We start from the raw sequence: 18737 nt of genomic DNA on the forward strand, positions 1-18737 counted from the left end.
AGACACACGTTTTATATGACAGTATATGTCTGTAAATCAAGACATTCTGTCAAGAACGTGTTACTGACAAAAATTCCATGACAATGTATCGGCTAATGAAATATTTTGCCCCTTTCAAGAATAACTTATGTACAAGTGAAATTGTGCGAGAATAACATGTTTGAAGAAGCAAATTCGTTGAATCTCCCGCTGGTTATTACTAATCACATCAAGTACACTACACTTCACTCTTAAATACTTCAACATGTTAGTTTTACTCATAGGTATTGTTTTGCCAAAGTTTCAATTAAATATTTCTATTAATAACAAATTTTGGCAGTTTTAGATAGATTCAATTATTTAAACTTGAACGACAAGGCCATTTCGAATCAAATTAATATGTGTTGGTTTGGTTGTTTTGTCCATATGAAGGTCAACTCTGTCATTTACAAATAAAGAGCCAATTCTGGCAATTTTCAAGAATAAGTTTAGTTTAGAAACTCATTAAAGTATATGCTTATTCTAAAAACGGTGATCTTATGTCTACATATGCATTGCATGACATCAATGAATATTTTCATGTCGACCATATTTCAAGTTTTAAAGTAGTTAATCCACATCTAAGGAAAAAGGTTTACAATAATGTGTCAATTATTTTTAAGTGTCATTTATATTTTACAATCTATTGCACAAATGATTCATTCTAAAACTTAAAGGTGTGTACAAAAAAATACATCGGCCTTTCGTCTTTGATTATGCAACTGCAAATTATAATTAGCCCCTATTAACCTTACGTTGGCAGCATGGTTGTTAGAAAAAAAGCCAAAGTCAGTTTATAGTATACATATATATATATATACACCAGGCTATCAATGTCCATTCCTAATAGTTCATGTGTAACTGTCATTCTAAATCAATTGTGTCTTTGACTCCATTCCATACATAGATGTTGTTATTATATAGTAGTACTAGACTCAGTATAACTGTCCGAGAATTATGCAATTGGAATGTGGTCAGAATGTAGCAGACGAAAATCTATTTTTCAACGAATCTGTCATTATTTAACGGAACACCTTCTAAGTTCAATCGGTTGTTTTAGCTAAATTTTTGTAGGTTTCAGAATGGTACAACAAGACGTCGAAAATAAAGTTGTATATTCTGGAACAAATGGGAGAGCAGATACGTTGGAACGTGACGTTGAAATAACCAATCACGATGCGTGTATTATAAATGAAGAACCAAAAATTACTGAATGCCAGGAAAGAAATGTTCCTGATAAAGGATGGGCGTGGTTTGTTTGTCTCGGAGGATTTTTGGCTCATTTTATAATGGGTGATTCAATATCGTTTGTTTTTATTATCATTATCGTTACTTCAAATATTTGAAAATCACGGTATTTACTCATTTAACTTTTCATTGACAAACATTTTATAATCGTAACGTGATAAAGTTTTGTATAAAGGCGCATTATGCCTCAAAAATGCTAATATTTTCTAAAAGCCTTTTATTTTAGTGTCAAATTAATAGTTGCCAAAATGTTACTTTTTAGCCAATTCCCTGAACCATCTTTTGATTCAGTTGCTTTTTTGGCAACTACAACTGGAATAGTGATTCAGTATTTTTTATACCTTTTTGACAAATTATTTCCCATTTAGCGCTACTTACTTCGGGTGAAAAGCATCAACATGCTCTAAAATCATTCTTTAAACGTTTTGAAAATCTGTTTTGTCTTTTCTAAAGAAGGAAATATGTATTCGTTTCTGGGGCATAATGTGCTTTTAATCTTAAATTTGATATTGTTCAGATCTACGTATCTTTTTAAACAGTTTTTGAATTTCAGTTGGTATATTTTTACTGTTGTTCTGTTTAAGAAAATATACAAAACCGTCTTATTTTACACATTACACATGAACATTATTATTCTTACTTTATATTGTATGGGTAAAAATTATTGCTTTGTATGTAATAAGAGTTGATCCATTATTTTTTATTTGATCCATTTTCAATATACATGTATTTGAATAGTGTCCGTCTCTAAGATTTCTAGTGTATGTATGTAAATGTTTCAGGCGGGTTTGAACGTTCTAATGGTGTCATTTATCTTCGATTATTGTCACGTTTTAATCGTAGCGCTACATCTACAGCGTGGGTTATGTCTATTTTCTCCGCACTTAGACTCTTGCTAGGTAAGTACATACTTATCAGTACATACTAATCAAGACTACTATTTTGGCATGCTCCTTTCTATTCTATCTGATCTATTGTGGCACAACACTCACAACGTTGATACAAAAATCTATTATAATACGAGTAATAGGTTACTTTACTATATGCTTATGATGTTCCTTTGGATATGCTTATACCCATCTCCTTAATGTTCGCGTCAATTTCATCCCGTCGCTGTCTTATCCACCCGAGACTTTGCGATTACTAAGACCTGTAGGTTTAGTATTGAAGGCTAATACAGCTTGATCCGACTGGGTGAAGTATGTCGGACTATGTATTTGCCAGTATCACCAGAATAAGTTTAATCGAATTTCGGGCATTCACTTTGAATCTCGCTTACAAAGAGTCTCGTTTTAATTTTTTAAGCTGGTCTCACATACGTATTTACACACCAGCTTTTTCCATCAAGTATGGTGTAATATTAAATGGTAGCCCTATCTATGGACATGCTCGTCAACAATATAGCAAGGATTTGCGACCTTTTAGGATTGAATGTTATCCATCTGAGATTAACAAGTGAGCGCAGTGCTCACCTAGAGAAGCCGTACAATATCCATTTACAAACATCAAAAGAAAAGGCACCAAGCGAGAAGACAGACACGGGTCCAACAAAAGATTTTTGAGAAGAACACTTAAACTGAAGAAGCTGCCAAACCAGAAAAAAATGTATTATATATTTTGTCGTAAACAAAATCCTGTATGCAGTTTTAAATCTTTTACACAAAAAATAAGCTGATGGACCAGAAAAAAATCTTTTTAGCTCGCAATATCACAACACTTTTTTGTTTTTATTATCACAGGTCCTGTTGCCAGTGCAGCGTGTAACAGATTTTCTTGTCGTTTCGTTGTTATGCTTGGCTCTGCTATTTGCCTTCTTGGAGTATTGTTATCTGGATTTGTGAAAGATATTTCTTTCATGTACATCACGTACGGACTTCTTGGTGGTACCTATTTTTTATAATACATGCAATACTTGATAAATATCATGTTCATCAAACTTTTAACTTAATCATTCTTAAAATGTTAAAAGTCTATATTTTTGTTGGACTGAATTAAATAACATGTTACGTTAAATTCTGTCTCCAAAATGAATTGGCAATATCTGACAATGATAACTGAGTATATATCAAATTCTTGTTTTCACATTGCTTGTAATATCAAAAGCAAAATGAAATAGGGAAATTTAAAACAATGCTACTTAGGGAACATCTTAAACCGTATTTTCATTTTGATAGGTCTTGGGAGAGCTTTAGTTTACACCCCTGGTGTTATAGCTGTCGGACACTACTTTAACAAACGCCGTGGTGTTGCTGTCGGTATTGCAACTTCTGGTGTTGGGTTTGGATGTTTCCTGTTCCCGCCTACTGTCGAGCTATTGTTCGACCACTTTGGTTTTTCAGGGGCATTTCTTATACTCTCGGCAGTTATCAGTAATTTCTTTGTATGCGGGGCTCTATATCGCCCGATGAAGTTACAGTGGAGAATTGTGGAATTTGAAAGGTTTGTCGTTCTTTAATTGCTACGTGTTTTTCTTCTGTGCCTCTTTGAAATAGAAAAACATTGTCGTTTTTACCTCCTTCACATATTCTCCTTTCGACTTCTATTCAAGATTTTTGTCACATTATTTCTCTAATGTATCTTCTGTAACTTCAATTTCACAAAAGTATTACACAGTAACCAGTAAAACAAAGACTTACTTCAAAGCTATTATGTCAAACTTTTCTTTTAAGTTGAATCTTATGTAAACGGAATGTATTCTTATACAAAACTTCTTGGCATACATAAACACGGTATATTTGGTTCTTTTACCAGATTTTGCAAAATGAAACTAATTAAGATAATTTAAATAGAAAACAGACACAACAATTTAAAAAATGAAAATGTAGTTAACTATTCAATATGACCATCAGTGAGTACAATGTGATTGAAATGACGTTTACTGGTTCGAGACCTATTCCAGTTTTGCAAGCATTTGCATTTGGTTTACATCCGACATCTAACACCCATTTTTGCTACTTTAGGAAAAAGATCAATGGAGATGTTGTCAGAGAGAAACTGATATTTTCAAACACAAATAAAAAAGAAGCCGACACTAAACACGTAGCAAACGACACTTATCCTTGTGATCAGGAAACTCAAGTAAACACAAATAAGGTAGTTGTCAAAGGACAAAACATTACAACGCCACAGATAGTATCAAAACGGAAACTATCGCGACCTTCAACCTCTACGTCATCACAGGAGAGAAAACCTTTGTTAGACTTTGGATTATTCAGAAACTTTGCATTCTGTGCACTGTGTATGCAGATGTTTTTGTTTACTTTGTCAATCAATATAAGTTCACTATTCCTACCTGCTCTTGCTCAGGAGAAAGGTGTGTCTAATATTGAAGCAGCATACATGGTTTCAATCCTCGGCATATGTGATGCTGTCTGCAGAATTGTTTTCTCTACACTTTTAGATCTTAAACGTGTAAAGCCATACAGATTGATAATATATAATTGTGTAATATTCTTCACGGCAATAATTTATTTTTTACTTCCGTCAATGATAAACTTTAGCCAGTTTGCCGTAGTTTGTGGACTGTACGGGATGTTGTCTGGAACATATATGTCACAAAAGTCAGTCGTTGTAGTGGATGTTTTAGGTGTAGAAAATCTGTCCAGCTCCTTTGGATTTCTAATGTTGGCTCAAGGTCTGAGTAATCTGATTGGATCACCAATTGGAGGTAAGGTGTATGGTTATTATTGTTACTTTTAAATAATAATGTGTTGCTATTATTGTTACTTTTAAGTAATGATATGTAACGTTTTTGTGTTTTCTTGTTGCTTTACATGAACATTGATGTGTTATGGTATTTGTTTTGCTTTTAAATTTCATCAGTCGTTTTGTTTTTTTAAATTATTGTTTATTCTTGGTATGTTTATTTGTTTCGTTGTTTTATTCTCTGTTTATTTTAAGTGGTTTTTTTTATTGTTATATTGTTTTATTTTCTTTCTGTTATTGTTTTAATATTGTTTTTGTTTATGTGTTTGTTTGATTGTTATTTGTTTTTATGATAAATGGACATTTTCGTTGATGCTCCTTTTGTTTTATTTTTACTTTATATATTAATCAATATATAAACTATTTTTTGTTAAATCAATATAAGAAATAAAGGTTAGTTCATTTGGAGTGGTAATTTAATGTAAATTTAAAGTATGGTTTGATTTGGTCTGGCTTAACGTCGCACCAACACTGTAATGGTCATACGGCGACTTTTCCCTCTCTACTGGCGGAGGAAGACATGTGACCCTCTTTAAATGATTTCAGTCACGAATGAGCGCCTCAATAGAATTACCGGCTCTGTAAGATAGTCAAAGTATAGATAGACGCTAAGTCTTACTATATTTATACTTCTGCGGAAATGAAAAATGACGGAAACAGAAATGCTAAGTATTTAACTGCAGTAAAAATATGTAATCTTTTGGTCCTGTCTTTAAACAATATATGATATTATTTAAATGTTTTGAACGTCAAATTATATTGTTGTGTACGGGTATCTTATTTCCGTATTACAAATGCTGATAATAGTATTTCTGTTTTATGTGATTCATTGTTTTAAATATTCGCTAATATATAACTTGGACTTTTCAATCTGGACCTAGCCATTAATCAATTTCAGGGAAAATTTAACATATAGCAAACAATGCGTAACTTGATCAGATGACACGGATGTGCCAACAGGTTTTGGTCTGAACTAGCTGCATGGGTAGCATCTGCTAAAGGTTAAACATGTTAAAATGTGAGCTAATTTGCTTTCCAGGTATATTCAAAGACGTTCTGGGTACCTATGACATAGCTTTCTATTTCGCTGCATTTGGTATTTTCCTAGGAGGATTGGCTATGGCAGCCGGAAATATTTGGTTGTACAAACAAAAAAACAAACGGGACAAGAGGAGAAACATAAAAGAATAAATATAGACAAAACTCCGATCAACAGATTCGATTTATTTAAATGTCTTACGTTTATAAAATAGTTTTTCCTTGACCAATAATAACTAATGATTTGAAACAAAATATTGCTCAGGGCGGGTGTTGTATTCATCTGATATTTGTTATCTGAAACTGTGTCACTGCTTGTGGCAGCTCCAATTATTTAAACGTTATGTTGCTACCTTCTCTTTATGTCCGTGAATATTTTGATAAATATTATAAGTTTTATACCCCTGGTAAATATTTGCCAATTCCAGTGGTACATACTTTCACAGTCTGGCTCTTGATATTTTGTACTTCTGGAAACGGAAATAATTTAATTGGCGATGACATATGAAATTGTAGCGAATATTACTTGATTAACGTCCATGAACATTTCTCGACGATATCAATTACCTTGCTGAAGCTTCTATCGTTTTAACTACAATCCGTGTTTGTTATATAACAGTTAAAAGATTGGCGTTCATAATTTTTGTTTTTGGATAAGCATGTTTTTACAAACCGGAAGTATGAAAGACATACATGTTGACGGTATTTAAGCTGAATCAAAATCATATAAAGGTTTTTTTTTTATTGAAACAGATCAATTATCCTTTTCAATCATGATTTCAACAAAAGCACATTTTAATACCCCTTATAACTTTTCTGTGGAGAATGTGGTATCATCGGCATGCCGGTAACCGTGGTAAATACTACCCGTAGTATTACACTGTGGTACCATCTATTTTTTACAAAATAATTCCTGTTGCTATCCAGCTGTTTGTGGGATCTCAAAGCTTCATACTACATTATACATTAATTATTATGATTCAGTTTTCAGATATTACGAGTGATGTCAGAGTGTGTGTCGGCATCTATCCTGATAGACTGCAATATTTTCAAGGCTTGCTACATATATTTACCGTCATGAAATACTTACAAAAGTATTCTATTTTGCTGCTCTATTCGAAAATATGAAAATTAATTATCAACAAGGAAGGTTGGCATTCAAATCAACATTTATTTTATAGTAAACTTTAATCTGTACGTATGATAAAACGATGGCATATCAAGTCAAAAGCATATCAACAGAAAAGACCTGATATTTCGTAAGCCGTTATGATAGCAAATAAAAATATTTAAAACAATGATATTTTTGCATATGGCGGGATTCATTACCGTATTTTCCCCAAATTGGAATGTGAATACAGTATGATCCATTTGAATATTTCTTACAAAAAGCTCCATTAGAATTGTCAAAAAGAAGTTGGAATGCTATTGTTTTAACATCAGTGACCATAAGGTGAAGTTTTAATAGACAACTTTGGACGTGATATTATAAAAATGGACATCAGTGTGTATTTCTTGATTCCACGTGAAAGTAAAGTAAAACAATAGACTCATGTGAATTGAAAATTAGGATATATTTAGGAAAAATAAAACGTAAAAGAATAAAGTGCTAGCTGTGTTTGCTATGTTTCACTCGATATAAATTTTGATGTAATCATTTTAACAAGACATTATTGAGGGCATTTGAGTATAGGTGTGGTTGCTTACGTGTGATTACAAAAGTAATCAGAAATGAATAACACCAAGAGCGGCGGCGATTTTGTCAAAAATTTAAACAAACTTATATCAATTTTCATAATGACCTTAGCTATGTGGAGGTAAGAAATCATCAGTGAGTTTGGGAGGAAAACGCACATGTATTTGTAAAGAATATTAACACGGGGATACATTACAGTTGTTGCAAATTGGGAATATGTGACGCGGATGAACTAAGAATTAATGATATGATCAAAAGGCTTTTCTCACGTATTAAGTTCTTGTAAATTTCAGCATCACGATTTTGCTTTACTTTAATGTAAATGTGGCACAATTTTAATATGAAAATTGGTAGCCACTGGCTGCTTCTTTTCTTGTTGATATTTTTTCCCATTTGGGAATTGTGAAAGATAGTTTTATGTAATTAAAATTCAGTGCCAGAGATCAATGCCATGAACGTATATTTTACAATTAACAAAAGCCAGGCTTGTTTTAAGAGGTTTTTTTTAATCCCTTTAAGAATTATCTATTTATTACAATAAAAAACTGACTTTTGCTCAAGGAACGAAAATAAAGTCCTCTGTGAAAATCAACGATTTTATTACTGTAAGATTATATTCTTGTCAACATTTATGCTATTTTAAATCATTAGAATTGGCGGGTCATAAGTATGGCGTAAAACTTTTTAGAGAATTAAAACACTTGTTTTCAACTTGGTTATAATTGGCGATTTACAAATGAAGTATAAAAAATACAAATAAAATAACAACGGATCAACAAAATGATTCTGTTTATTTTAACTGCATTAACGTATACCTAGCTTAGGTCCCTTTTCTTTAAATCTGCCAACTCTATTATTAATGGGACAGACAGTAAATAGTTCCTGTGGAAACTGGACCATGGAAAGAAAGGTACACATTGTCCTCCAGCTAGAGTACGTGCAAAATTGTTCAGCACACAACTGGGGTTTGTTGATAATTTCAGTTTCTCATGATGTTTATTTCAAAATATGAAACTAAAATGAAAACAAGGACAAATACTAGTTTACTTAAATTCGATAATAAATGACATTTAGATTTGTTTCTCGTCGTGTGATCATCTTCGTAATAAATACAGTATATAGATATATAATTAAATGAGTTTCGTACCAAGACTTAAAAATAAACAAATTCTTTTCAGCTTACTTGTAATGTTTATTTTTATTACAAATAATCAAGGGAGATTACTCGGACAACCAAAGCTATTTTACCATGAGTTGTCTACCTTTCAAAGAATAATGGCGATGATCTAAAATGGCGGTGCTTTAAATTGGCGGTGTTTTGAATTGGCGCTACTGACCCTGACCGCCAATATAGCCAAATATAAACCCCCGCCAAAATAAGTACTTATATAGTATATGAAAATAAAATATTTATCATTGCAACATTTTACAATAAAGAAACGTATATCTTAGACATAGGATTGATAACGCGTATTGTTAGCGAAGAACTTTTCAAGAAGTTGGAAAATTGAATCATTTTTTCAAATTTGTATCAAGTATCCTTTTTCAAATGAATTTATTTAAAAATATTTCATAAGAGTAATAAAATTCAAACATTGGAGATACATTCAAAACGGCAATAGTTTCCATTCATTAAAAATCCTAGTTTTTATAGAACTAGTAACCGATTGAAGATACCTTATTCGTTCATATTAGAAATTAAGCAAACCATTATCACATTTATAATCAAACAAACCAACAACTAGACTTCTGTGGCGAAAACAACACATAAATAGAAAGATACAAGAACTTGTATCGAACACGCTGGAGTAGCATTTGCAGAATCATGCGTCAGCTAACCATGATCTGCGTAATTGCGCACATTAGGGTCGTGAGCATGTTGCTGTACTGAGTCGGTTAAAAGGACTACAATCGTACATCAAGTGTACCAGACATCTTGAAACTTTGGAATGGAGGAGCCTAGATCAAAAAACGCATAGATCAGCGTTGTATTATGTTTCATAACATAATGTATAATAAGGTTGCCATTTCCCTTTCAGACTACCTCAAACATGTGACAAGACCAACTCGAATTCCCGTTTCTTCTAAATAAAATCAAACAAAACAACTACCGACTACTTATAATATTCATACTTCACCCAGAATCATCTCTGAAATGCCAGATGTTGTCAACTTGTCTGGGCCAATGTTCAGTATGGCTGTAAGCAAATTTGCAAATTCTACATTTCCATTTATATCAATCAAATATACTTACCTTGTTTACACTGGCACTTTGGGCAACCTCCGTCAGTTTTTATCACTTCATACCCGTAAGGACATTCACCTGAGCACGAATCAGTGCTCGGACACTGGACTATCTGGTATTGTGGTCCTGGTCGCTCAACAGTATATTGTGGTTTCGTAGCATAAACAGCTAAAATAACGCAATTTAAAGATGTTAAAGGGGAATAGCCAGACGGATCGTATATGAAAAAAAAGGAACAAACATAAACATATGAGGTATTAAATAACTATGTAATAGAATGAAGCGCTTTTCAAAAACCGAGAAATGTAAATGAAATATTGATTTAAATATGCCTATCTACGAGTAAAATGTTTTCAATCGCAGAAGTTTATTAAAATCAAGGAAATACTTACTGCATATATCTTATTTAACTAAAAGAATGTACAAGTCATGCATAGGAAGCTGCATTTCTTATAACGGTCAATTACAGTTGGTCCTTTCTTTAACAAACTGCCAGTTTTTGTTTTAATGACACTATACACGCGTATTGATATTGTATCCACCTATATTCAGTTTCAGTGTATTCAGTGTATTCAGTTTAAAGCATACCATTATCTACTTTATGTGAAGTCAAAACATGTTTATTTTACACATACAAAGAGACTGTTTAGTATTTAACAATATTTTCAACAATCAAATTTGAGCAAAGTATATCTTTAAAGTTAGTTATTTAAACAGTTACCTTGTTTGCACGCGCATTTAGAGCAGGAACTCATGCCGTCAGTGAACAGCTCATATCCGTGCGTACACGTTGCGGCACATGTAAGTGTATGTGTGCATGTTTGGGCAGTGTATTGAGGTCGAGCTGTAAATATGAGAATATCGATACATCATTCTTTAAAACATCTTAAAGACAAATAATTCCATCAAACATAAAGTAGAACATATATTTTATTTCATAAAATGCTATACAAATCATGTGAATATATTTATATAAATTTTAAACATGTAAATCTTGCTCTAGCGCACGAAAATTAAAGCGATAACTTATTAAAATTGATATCATTTATAAATGTTTGAGAAATAGCTACAAATTTTCTTATTAATAAAGAAAATAGCTGACCTATCTATTTTTGCAATCAAAAAAAATGAAAATCTTCATTTACTAGTTTGATTGTTAAACTTCTTCACGTTTAAATATTCAATTAATTACGCGTTGTCTCATTTTGCGCCTGATACTCACTTTGTATGTAATTGGTTGTCGTAGCAACGAGGCATTCACACGTTGGACAACCGTCAATACCACACTTGTACCCTAGACTACAGCTTGATGGACATGCCAGCGTATTTCTGCACCGGACGGGCTTCTCAATATAAACCTGATGAACCGTTGAGAGTCCGACAACTAAAATAGTAATATAGATTATTGTGATGCTATATACTTTTAAGCTGCGGTCTCACGTACTCCCGGCAAAGCCCAGGACCACCCCGGTAAGTTACTGGGATGATCCGGGACGATCTGGGGTGAAATTATTGTTGCGGTCACACTAACCCCGGCAGCACTACTAAGGATGAAGCCGGCAAAGCTATACCTTCCCGGATTATCCCTGACCACCCCGGTGATATTAAATTTTTTATTCCATCCGGGGTCGAATGCCGGATGTTCCCGGATCATCCCGGACGTTGCCGGCAGAGTTACGGATGTACTCTGATATTTATGAAAATACAATGTATATTTGTATTGATTTATATATTCAAACATGTGATTGTAAACTGTTTATTTTAAATACACATAACAAATGATTGTTATTTGATTGTTAAGAAAAACGTACCAGCTGGGTGGATGCATTCGCAAGATGGACATCCGTCTCTGCCACATTTATAGCCAACTGTGCAGCCACTGTTACACGAGTGGGCGGCGCAAGTTAGAGTCAATGTTTGAACCTGTTGCGTATATTGTGGAGGTTCAACGGCGATTTCAACAGGATATTGATATTTCTCTGGCGGTGGCTCTACAGCTATTTCGATGGGTGGAACATAAGGCTTTTCAACTGAAGTATAAATCTTTACTGAACAAGGTGAAAACCAGAAAGGGTCAAATATTTATTCGCCGGAGAGGCTGCAATGATAATATTGGATACAAATCCAATGATCTCGAATTCATCTCCGCGACTCCAACGTCAATTACTCATAACTTGGTCTGGACTAAGTAAACGGGATTTAAATTAAAATATACAGAGAGATGGTAATATAAAAGAAAGGTTGAGAGAAAAGTACAATGCGAAAGTACTGAAATAATAGAATCGATGGAGCGTACGTTCATCCCTAGTTAGTCTCGATCCTATGGTTGAAAGCCACTGGTCACCGGCTGTTATATGTTTGACTGAAAGGTCAACACATAGAAAGAGAACATAATATAATAAGTATTCAATAAGTGTATCACATGTTCTTATCGCTTAAAAATCATCGAGGAGAAAGCTTAGGGTTGATGTGGTTACATATTACCTTTTAGACAAGAGCATTCCGGACATCCGTATCCATCAGTTTTAGACATGACATAACCTCCGCTACACGACCTCATGCAATATGCTGTCACACTACACTCCTTTTTGGCAGGTTGTACTGTCTGGACTATATAGTTTACAGTTGCTGGAGTTAAAGAACTGTGCACAGTCACAATTTGTGATTTTAAAGTCACGGGGGAGGAACTGTTATACGAGGGATGGAGTTCTAATGATAACTTGTCAGGAGTTTTTATGATAACTGTTACGGAGTTCGTCGGAAAACTTAAATTAGTATTTGACACATAATACAAGCTGAAAGGCCAGCTTAATCATTAAAGTTTAATTTAGCACCTAAAACACATTTTTAAAGATGAAAATGACCATATCTGATGAGTCTTTCTGTAGTATATACAAAAGTTTGCCAACAACTCCGTGACAGTTATCACAAGAACTCCTGACAAGTGATCATAAGAACTCCATCCCTCGTGTAACAGTTCCTACCCCGTGAACGTATCATTTCGTAACAGGCAATGTAGATATAGATGCTTATATTCATTGAAGTACTAGTACGTATATACATGTATGTATGACCCTATAAAAATATTTGAGGTTTACAAATAATAGGTATTTAAAAGTGTATAGAAAATGATATACTTGTTGACACGTGGTGACTTGACGGACATGAGCATGATCGACATCCGCTAGAGCTCGTGCTGCCAAGAACATATTCTTTGCACGTGGACGAGCATAAAAGTGTCGCCGCACACTCTTTCACTGGTTTAGTTGTAACAAAGGTTTGTGTTGAAGTTGAACTGACTGACCCGCCTCCAACATAAGACCCGCCTCCAACACTTCCAACACCATTTCCAGTGACAGTTCCACTATTTCCGCTTCCACTGGTACCACTTCCTATTTCAAAATATAAACTAGGTATCACTATTGCAGTGGTTTTAAAGTGTACAGCTCAAGCCGGTGCTAGGGGGCGTGACGGATGTTGCAATTTTCATTATCCCTTATGTACAGACACAATCAAGCCGCCGAGTCTGCAATTTTCATGTTATTTTGTTATGATAAATGCTTCCGAGGGATCACACTGTATCCAGATTTTTAAAGGTTTTTATTAAAAAAGTATTTCAGTACATAAAACGCAGCCAGATCTATTTGTCTAATTTGTGTAGATAAAATATCGTATTGCATACCGAAACTACTGCCATGACTACCTCCATTTTGTATAGCTCCGCCCGTTGGCACAGCTCCACCCATTGGACTGCCTGACATTGGTCCACCCATCGGAATACCAGGCAAAGCTCCGCCCATTGGACCACCGGCACCAGCGTTCATTCCTCCACCTAAAATTAAACAGTAATTTAAAGTTATTTGATTTCCACTGAGCAGAGGAAGACGACGATTTAGCGACAAATTGCAGATATGTAATTTGTTGCTTTCCAAAAAACAACATCAATGAGAATCTTGTTTAATTTATACCTCTCTAGAAAAGTGTAGTTCTACATTTGTGTTTTCAAATCTTTACTGAAATTGTACACTGATAAAAGTCATTGTTGAGTGCTTATTTTATTCGTAGAACACGACATTCGTTAAAACAAATTGCTTTTAGAGCAACATATGATGAATGGGTAAAAAACATTGTTATACATAATGTAAATGTTCATTTTTTAAAAATCATTTATTGAACTTTAACCGCACTTCCGTCTTTGGTTAAAGGGAGGAAATTCGTTGAACACTTAAATATGAATGATCTAAGAGTTCACTACCTTTGATACCTTTCATACGAACACAACATAATTAACCATATTTTATTGCCTATATACATGAAGATAAACACACAAAATAGAGCAATATAACGCTTCAGCAAATGGGTCGGGCAACATTACAGATACATGTATTGGGTAGTGATGAAATATGATTTTTTTTCTTTTTCCGGTAGTTTCATAAATAACAAACGAGCCGTTTCAAAATTTGTGCGCAATATTGCAGAAAACATCTCTTAATATGTACAATTTATTTAATGTACAATTTGTTACATTTATGCCCTAAATCATTACAGAGGCTCAGAAGGAAGACTGGGCTTTCCTAACTATGTTATATTGAAATAAAATCTTTATCTTTATTATCATTTCTATGACGGGAGTGGAAAAAGCTTCTCCGAAATGTAAAGAAGTTGCTTTGAAGCATGTTTATTCTACCTGGTCCACAAGGACATGACTTGCAACCATTAGAATCAACGGCAAGGCACCACTTTGGACATACAATATTATGGCGAACACATCCTAGGCCTACTGACGTCCTGAACATAGAGCTCGAACTTCCATGACTCTGACCACCCATCGTCGGCCCTCCCATAGATGGTCCCATGTGACCCATTCCACCCATGGGTCCAGACATCGGTCCACCACTGTGCCCGGAATGGAATGGGCTCGCTCCCATTCCGCCCCCGAAAGGACTTTGTCTAGGCTTCCTTTCGGATGGTGCGCATTCTTGAAAAGGTAAACGAATGAAATTTTATGTTTGCTGATATAATTAATAAGTAAAGCATCATTGTTAAAAAAAGCATCACATAATTTCTATTATGCTGAATAGCTTTTTTTAATGAATCAGGAATTTGGAAATGCCACTGCATTAAAGCAGCACGCCTCCAGATTAATGCTAATTTTCATGAAAACTTTGAAAATGTATTTGAATGTGTGATTTTGTGAAGTAACCAAAAGGGAGCAATTTACACATTATCAATGGCACTTACAAACCACGTAAATTACTAAAAAGTGGTCAAAATGTGCATAAATAGTTTTACCGTGTTAGTAACGCAGTAGAACTTTAATAATTGTAAATACTTAAAAATCAGTTGTTAATCAAACATAATATGTAAAATATTACTTGAATTTTGAAACTTTTTACTTTTTCATTCATCTTTAAATTAGTACATTATTTTTTAAGTTTGATTTTATTGAAATATTTTGACTCATCTGGAAGCATGTAGCTTTAAGTAGAAATTGAAAAAAAATGTACTCAGTGAACTGTAAAACAACAAAACTTATATTTATAAAACTTGGGATGTTCATTTAACAAATCTGTCTGTATGTAATATTTATTAAAAGAAGCTTTTCTGAGAAACAGCATAATTATTTAAGAACTTAATTTATTGCCAATTAATTTATCATCTGGAAGCATACGATAATAGCAAACTTTTAAAGTACAGATTTTGGTTTAAATCAATCAAATCTTAATATTCTATCTAGAGATTTAAAATTTTCATGAGCCTGCACATTTGTGAAAAGTATGCTTTTCTGACGGAATAAATACAGGGAAACTCAATTATTTTTGAATAATGAGACAGTTTGTACAAACTAATAGATAATATTATATTCTATGGCAAGTTATCTTATTAAATTAAAAGAAACTATTTTCTGTATATAAAGACGACACATGATGATGAAAGTATGAATTGATCTTGTGCCGGATGCTTCGCTGGAAGATTTAGAATCAGGCATCTTAACTTGATTTAATTGGATAGTTAACTATGTATTAAAACAATTTGTAGATAAATCAAATGGTTTATGTGAGAACCCATGGATACGCCTACGGTATCTTCCCCTTACATCTCATTTAGAAAAGTTAATGTTGCCTTCTGACGTCATATTGACTTTGTTATATACTTATAATTACAATATTGACAAATAATGATGAAATAAAATGCGTATTTTTATTTTCCGTATTTTCACTGTAAAAAAAATAATTTTACACTGCAGTGAAACATATTTTCCGTATTTTCATTGGTGCTTTACCGGACTACTATCTTCTTATTTCAGTTGGTTTTTTTAAATCTTTCTATTTGTAATGTCAAAAAAGAGAAAGAATTGTATAATAAATGGAAAATTCAAGTTTTTTTTCTCAAGAAATACAGGACTTATCTTTATCTTGCAGTATGAAAAATATCATATTTCACTCATGGCTACCTCCACTCATGAAAATAAATCCTGTGTTTATAGAAAAAAAACTATTTATTATATAATTTATTATGTGAATTATACACGTGCAAAAGTGACATACGCCTCGTGAATTCATAACACTATAATTATGACTACGTTATACAATTAAATGCGAAAAAATGGCAAAAAAACAACAAAACATGAAGACAAAATAAGAGCTTAACAATTAGACAAATAATTTACATTTACTTCCCATGGTTTTATGACAAATCAGAAAAAAAATGTCAGAACAATTCCATTAATTTCTTAGTGACATAACGGAATCTGACAATTTTTGTCATTTCACATTAGTTTTACTTATGATAATTTGTCGGAGAAAAAAAGTTATATCTAACTAGCCAGACGCAGAGGTAATTAATATATATATTTTTTTTTCTGTACTTGCTTTAGTATGAGACAACTCAGACCAGATTCTATATATGCATAATAACATAAAATTTAAAGAAACTCCACTGAGGTCTGAAAAAACATTAATTTCTTACATAGATCAGCTGGGGAAGTTAAAGTAGACAGATATGCAAAAAGATTATAAAGAAATATACTCAGAAAGAAATAGAAAACAGTATTTTTATGCTTTTCTTTTGGATAATTTTTCACAGTTAGAATACTTAGAATCTATGCACACAATTTATTGGTCTAGACCTGCATCATGTGGAACAATAATTTCGAAAAAATAATTCCAGTATCGTCATGTCAAAAAACGTCAGTGGAGTCGCTTTAAATGTGTGATGCTACAAAACACGACACGTTTTCCATTGTGTTAAAGCAGTCATTAAAGGGAATTACAAATATTCTAACTTATGTAAAAACATTGAAAAAAGAGAGCGCTCTTAAAACCTACCTGTTTGAAGTATTGCGATCAAAAACAATAATCCAAATTGTTGATAGGTTGGCATGTTCATTATGATTTAGATAAAGAATAATATGTTAAGTAAAATGTTAATTTCCGGTTTTGAAAATAAAAATTAAATTGAATATCGCAGAAATATAATTTTTGAAGCATATACACATGTTAGTGAAAATTTACAAATTGTCAGATTATGTTTTTGTTAATTTATGATAATAATAAGAGACGTGTTACTTCTAAAGGGTGATAAAATAAAAAGGGCACCTGTTCTTGGCGATAACGGCGACAATGACGTAAAGGGAGATAACTCTGTTTAGTAAGCTGGAAAGATACGTTACAAGGAGATACTATTACAGATAAATTCGTGGTAGATATTACACTTTCTTGTATGATGATAAATTAGAAATTTGTCCATATGTAAATACATACTAATGCACCAGTCTTTAAAATTTAAAGTAATATCTAGGAAACAAGTTAAAATAATTTTGTGTTCGTATTTTTTTTTTATTTGATACATGTTTATAACGTTCTTAGACGTCGGTTAAATAACTTAAATATCATATTAAAATTTATAAAACAAGACTTAGAAATTAAGTGAATATCTTTTTGACAGTTTAGATCAGGCCAAACTGAATAAACACATTTTAAGGTAAATTCCATTTACGTAAACCCTAACATACATAAAAAAAATCATACAGACTATTAAAACCTTGTCAGAAGATAAGTTCGAGCAACATCCAAATTGTGTGTAGTCTCAGACAAATATTTTGCATCACAGTTATCACAAAAGTGATCAGTGATCTGATGATAGCCCATTAAGCAGGTGTATCGAGTAGTAATTGGACAGTTTGTTGGAAATGTAAATTGACTGTATCTAGAGATGATGTTACCTATCTGAAGATGCTAACAGGCTAACATTTTGTTCCATCGGTGGGCACAGTAAGAGGCACATGTAGTTTAGTGGTAGCTGAAGTATGTTTCAAGTATACCGAAATTGGTTTCTTGAATATAAGTGAAGACTAAATCCAATGTTGTGTTGCTGATTGTTGTAAGCCTGTGTTTTTTTTTATTTTGCTGCAGTCTATATGTTTCCATGTACGTTTTTTAGCTTTAACTGTTGTTTCCTCTGCCCTTCACAGTTGAAATCTCTCACTCAGGAATACCTTCACTTCAGAAATAATGCTATTGTATCTGTTTTCAGCTTTGTATATATACACACAAACTGACGTTTTGTGTAAAGTTTGGATGAAATTGAACGGACGGCCAGGCGGACGCACAGACAGACAGACAGACGACGGAGAAGCTATTCCTATATGGCAGACGGAACAAAAATCTATAACTGGCCAAAATATATTTTTTATTCAAGGGAAATAACTCTGAAATGGAAAATTCCGACTATGCGCAACTAGTTTTTATACTGATCATTCCTGTAAGTTTGGACGTAATTGCACCA

General features: G+C 33.1%; 2 protein-coding genes across 2 annotated transcripts in view; one reads left to right on the top strand and one right to left on the bottom strand.

Annotated features, from left to right (window-relative positions):
* LOC132746327 (uncharacterized) overlaps nt 1-17479 on the bottom strand; it is a 28013-nt gene extending 10534 nt beyond the window's left edge. The window contains exons 1-9 of the mRNA XM_060735442.1: nt 17279-17479; nt 14638-14928; nt 13633-13782; nt 13088-13342; nt 12435-12578; nt 11762-11980; nt 11173-11334; nt 10672-10794; nt 9960-10118 (exon numbers count right to left, since the gene is read on the bottom strand). Of these exons, the coding sequence (XP_060591425.1) occupies nt 9960-10118; nt 10672-10794; nt 11173-11334; nt 11762-11980; nt 12435-12578; nt 13088-13342; nt 13633-13782; nt 14638-14928; nt 17279-17339 (1564 nt within the window). The 5' untranslated portion in view covers nt 17340-17479. The remainder of the gene's footprint in view (nt 1-9959; nt 10119-10671; nt 10795-11172; nt 11335-11761; nt 11981-12434; nt 12579-13087; nt 13343-13632; nt 13783-14637; nt 14929-17278) is intronic.
* LOC132746323 (monocarboxylate transporter 12-like) lies at nt 1097-6311 on the top strand. Its single transcript, XM_060735435.1, has 6 exons — nt 1097-1311; nt 2049-2165; nt 3006-3149; nt 3441-3705; nt 4227-4933; nt 6011-6311. The coding sequence occupies exons 1-6, from the start codon at nt 1101-1103 to the stop codon at nt 6160-6162; spliced, it is 1596 nt and encodes a 531-aa protein (XP_060591418.1). The 5' UTR covers nt 1097-1100; the 3' UTR covers nt 6163-6311.
* Nucleotides 17480-18737: the final 1258 nt, after the last annotated feature.

This window comes from Ruditapes philippinarum, unplaced genomic scaffold, assembly GCF_026571515.1.
Source record: "Ruditapes philippinarum isolate M1 unplaced genomic scaffold, ASM2657151v2 ctg1104_1_1_1_1, whole genome shotgun sequence".
NCBI lineage: Eukaryota > Metazoa > Mollusca > Bivalvia > Venerida > Veneridae > Ruditapes > Ruditapes philippinarum.